At 37.6% G+C, this 4116-nt stretch overlaps 1 protein-coding gene across 2 annotated transcripts; it reads left to right on the forward strand.

The window, feature by feature from the left end:
• On the forward strand, positions 1-2889 carry LOC110428268 (F-box/kelch-repeat protein At1g26930-like). 2 transcript variants are annotated; one of them, XM_021444052.2, is made up of 2 exons: positions 1-77; positions 533-2889. In XM_021444052.2, the coding sequence occupies exon 2, from the start codon at positions 716-718 to the stop codon at positions 2285-2287; it is 1572 nt and encodes a 523-aa protein (XP_021299727.1). In that variant the 5' UTR covers positions 1-77; positions 533-715; the 3' UTR covers positions 2288-2889. The 2 variants fall into 2 exon arrangements, with proteins under 2 accessions (XP_021299727.1, XP_021299728.1); XM_021444053.2 differs by having other exon boundaries at positions 575-2889.
• Positions 2890-4116: the final 1227 nt, after the last annotated feature.

Genomic DNA, 4116 nt, shown 5'->3' on the forward strand with positions numbered 1-4116 from the left:
AAAAAAAAGAAAAGAAAAAGAGAAGAAATTCATTTCCATTTCCTTTTTCTTCACAATTCTTCCTTCTTATCCAATCAGTAAGTTTCTTACGACATTATTATTTCTAATTCATTCACTTTCTCTGTCACTTCTTTCTTTATGTTTTAGCTTTTAATCACTTGGCTTTAATTTTTCTTTTTCGTGATTAATGAAATGATAAACAGATCTAATTTTTGAATCTAGCAGTTTTAAATTTTTTTTTATTTGGTTTGGTTTCTCGTTTGTGTTCGTTTAAAAATTTTGAGATCTGGTAACTTCTCTTTTCTCCAGCTCGTTTGATCGTGAATTCTCGTTTCTCGTTTAGATAAAATTTGTTTCTGTTACTTCTTGTTTGACTTTTTAAAATTTTTTTTGGTTTTATGAAGCTCAATTTGGATCGTCTTGTTATTGGATTCAGATTTCTGTGTTTCGTTCGTTTTAGATTTCAGTTTGTTTTTTCTTTTCCAATTTTAATGGAAACTGTTCGTTGTTTTTTTTTTTGGTTTCTGAATAGGTTGAATTTGTTAATCTTGACCGCGTTCTTTTTTTTCGGAAGGGGGAGCGGGGGGGACTGTACTAAAGCTTCTGGTGTCACAGTGATTTGAATATATATATATATATATATACATATATATTTTCTTCCCCCATTGTTGTTTTCGGATTTCCCCCGTTTGAATTCGGGTGGGGCGGAAGAGTCATGTTGGAGAACCGGTCCTGCGAGTCGTGTTTGGTGTTTGCAAGCTCTTGTCAAAAGGAAAACGAGTGGGCTTACATGTACCATGGGAAGCGTCCGGTGGAATTGGATGAATCCGACGGTTGTTCTCGGGAAACCAAGATGTCTAAGCTCTCTTCTGATGATTCCTCTGGCGACGATAATAATAATAATAATAATAATAACAACAACACGTCTTCCCCACAAGACTCGCGTGACCTCCTCTTGCCTGATTCACGTGAGCAATCCGACGATGATAGTCGGCAATCTGATTCTTCTTGGGATTTGGATTCGTCGCTTAGCCACCACCATCCCATTGGACTAGACAGAACAGATTCGAATAAGCAATCAGAGGACGACAGCCTGTCAGATTCTGTGGAGGACTCACCGGAGGAACAGTCTGAGGAAGATGGTGACGATAATGGCTTTTCAGATAATCCTCAGGAGGAGGAGGAGGAGGATGGTGACCAGAGACATGCTGGTGAGGATTTGGATCAATTAATCCAACCAATTGGGAGAGACATCTCAATCAGTTGTCTAATTAAGTGCTCAAGGTCTGATTATGGTTCCATTGCCTCATTGAACCGGAGTTTTCGGTCCTTAATTAGGAGTGGAGATATCTATAGGTTGAGGAGGGAGACTGGTGTGGTTGAACATTGGGTTTACTTTTCTTGTGACCTCTTCCAGTGGGAAGCATTTGATCCGATTCGACTCAGGTGGATGCATTTGCCAAGGATGCCTCCTAATGAATGTTTCATTTACTCGGACAAGGAATCCTTGGCTGTGGGAACTGAGTTGCTTGTATTTGGAAAGGAGGTAACGTCTCAGGTTATATATAGATATAGTATTTTGACAAACTCATGGACTTCGGGGACCAGTATGAACGCTCCGAGGTGCTTGTTTGGATCAGCTAGTCTTGGTGAGATTGCGATTTTAGCTGGTGGTTGTGATTCTCAGGGAAATATCCTGAGCTCTGCTGAAATGTACAATTCTGAGACTCAGAGGTGGGAGACTCTCCCAAGCATGAATAAGCCAAGGAAGATGTGTAGTGGAGTATTTATGGATAAGAAATTCTATGTAATTGGGGGAACTGGTGGATTGGGAAATGATGCAAGGGTTCTCACTTGTGGTGAGGAGTATGATTTAGAGACAAGAAGGTGGACTGAAATTCCTAACATGTCTCCTGGAAGTAATGCGGCGGCTGGTGAGGCTGAGATGCCTGCAGCAACTGGGGCACCCCCTCTTGTTGCGGTAGTAAATAATGAACTGTATGCTGCTGATCATGCTGACATGGAGGTAAAAAAGTACGATAAGGAGAGTAGAACATGGTTGACTGTTGGAAGATTGCCTGAAAGAGCAGTTTCAATGAATGGTTGGGGTCTTGCATTCAGAGCATGTGGAGATCACCTTATAGTGATTGGTGGACCTAGGAATTTGGGTGAAGGTTTTATAGAGCTCAATTCATGGGTTCCAAGCGAAGGGCCACCGCAATGGCACTTGCTAGCCAGAAAGCAATCGGGTAACTTTGTGTATAATTGTGCTGTAATGGGATGCTGAGAGATGACCTTTGGTGGCATTGTGTGCAGTTGAATGGTGTCGCACTGCCACTGGGGTTTACATGATTGGTTTCTCCTCCAACACAGAATTCTTGCTAATGGTAATTTCCCCTTCTTTCTTTTTTATATCTTTTCCCTTTTGGATGGGGGAGGATGGGGAAGAGTTTCAGATTTTACTCAAGATTCAATAGAATGTTTTATTGATAGGACGTCTTGAGTTTTTATTTCTTTTTCAAACTTCATTCAAAATTTCTTCCATTAAATTTGTGTCTTCCCCCGTTTTCAGTGACATGAGAACTGCAAAGGTTGGTGTCATGTAGCACAGGAATAGGTTTAATAATTTGAAGTACCAACACATTGGTAGGTTGCCATTAGAGTTTGTTGAAGCTTTTTTAAGAACACAGAACTAGTCATATGGGTTTCTTCATCCTTAATTTTCTTGGAATTGTCTTTAAGGGAGGAAATAAGTTCTGGAGGTTGTTATCTTGGATGTTGGCTGATGTACTGATTACATTGATCATTACAATTGATGGGCTATATATTCCCAGAATTTTTCTTATGTACACTTTGGAATTCTTTATTGTTTTTAATTTCTTTTGTTCAGCTGATGGTGTTAGTTTCTCATTTGCACTACTTGCCAATCCATAAGTTGTTTTAATTTCCCCATGTTTTTCTTTAATTATTCTGATGTATTGAACGTGATGATGACTCTTATTCCTTTCAGTTTATTCACAAACACGGGAATTTTACATTGGGTTGTAGATATAAAATTTGTTTCCACTTTGATTCATATATAATTACTAATTGAAAACTTTGATATTCACTCTGCGAATTAAGTATTCAGTCTTGTTTATATGTTCCATTTCTTAAGGCAATACTGAATACAGAAGTGCAAGATAGTTTTTTAAACTTTTAAGAATGCAAGTGTGCAATAAATCGGATTTGAAATATTAAATTATTCCTTTTAAATATCACTCTGCATATAAAGTTGAAAGCATCGGCCAGTCAGCCTGATGTTGTTAATGATAAATATCCATACATGCTTAGGGTTGGACAATTTTCGTATTCTATGTTTCAGTGGATGCTCCAGCCTTGATCTTTACAAGTTTATTGATAGCATGGCCACCGTCTATTTTATGAAATATCTCTTTGCAGTGTTCAGAACATGTTCTGCAATGATGGAATTCTCAGTTTTCATGGTTTTAGGAAGACCACGTATGTGTCAAAGAATATGCCATAAAGTGAATATCAAGGTTTCACTTAGTGTGTGAAACTACGAGTAAACCAGAAATAATAGCATAAGAAACAGTGTGATGTGCCCCTAATATGACATTTTCACCACTGACTGTTGGGGAGGTTGCAAAGGAAGTTTTTCTTTTAAGCCATGTGTCAACAAGATATTATATACATACATACATATATATGTATGTATGTATGTATATATTTGAGGGTATTGTCGAAAAAGTATTCTTCCTTCACATAGACAGGCCCATAGTATCTAACTCTTGACTTTTGTGTGGTTGATGCTGGATATTGGAGGTCACATAGAATTGTCTGGCCTGATGTACATGTACTCTTTCCTTACAGCATGGAGATGCAATGGTTTTTTTTTTTTAAGATTTCAGTTTAGAGAGATAAAGAGAATAACATACTTAAATCTCTCTTGCTTTCTCTCTCTCTCTCTCTCTCTCTCTCTGTGTTTTCTTATTTTATGCTCTATACTGGGGAATAATGGCCTATCTTATTTTTATTAGTTTACTTTGTATATTAGTTTTCTTTATCTTTTTTTCTTTAATTTTTATGAATGTGATTATATATATGTTTAGTTAT

This window comes from Theobroma umbraticum, unplaced genomic scaffold (genome assembly GCF_002168275.2).
Source record: "Theobroma umbraticum cultivar Fairchild unplaced genomic scaffold, ASM216827v3 scaffold_31.0, whole genome shotgun sequence".
Classification (NCBI taxonomy): Eukaryota; Viridiplantae; Streptophyta; class Magnoliopsida; order Malvales; family Malvaceae; genus Theobroma; species Theobroma umbraticum.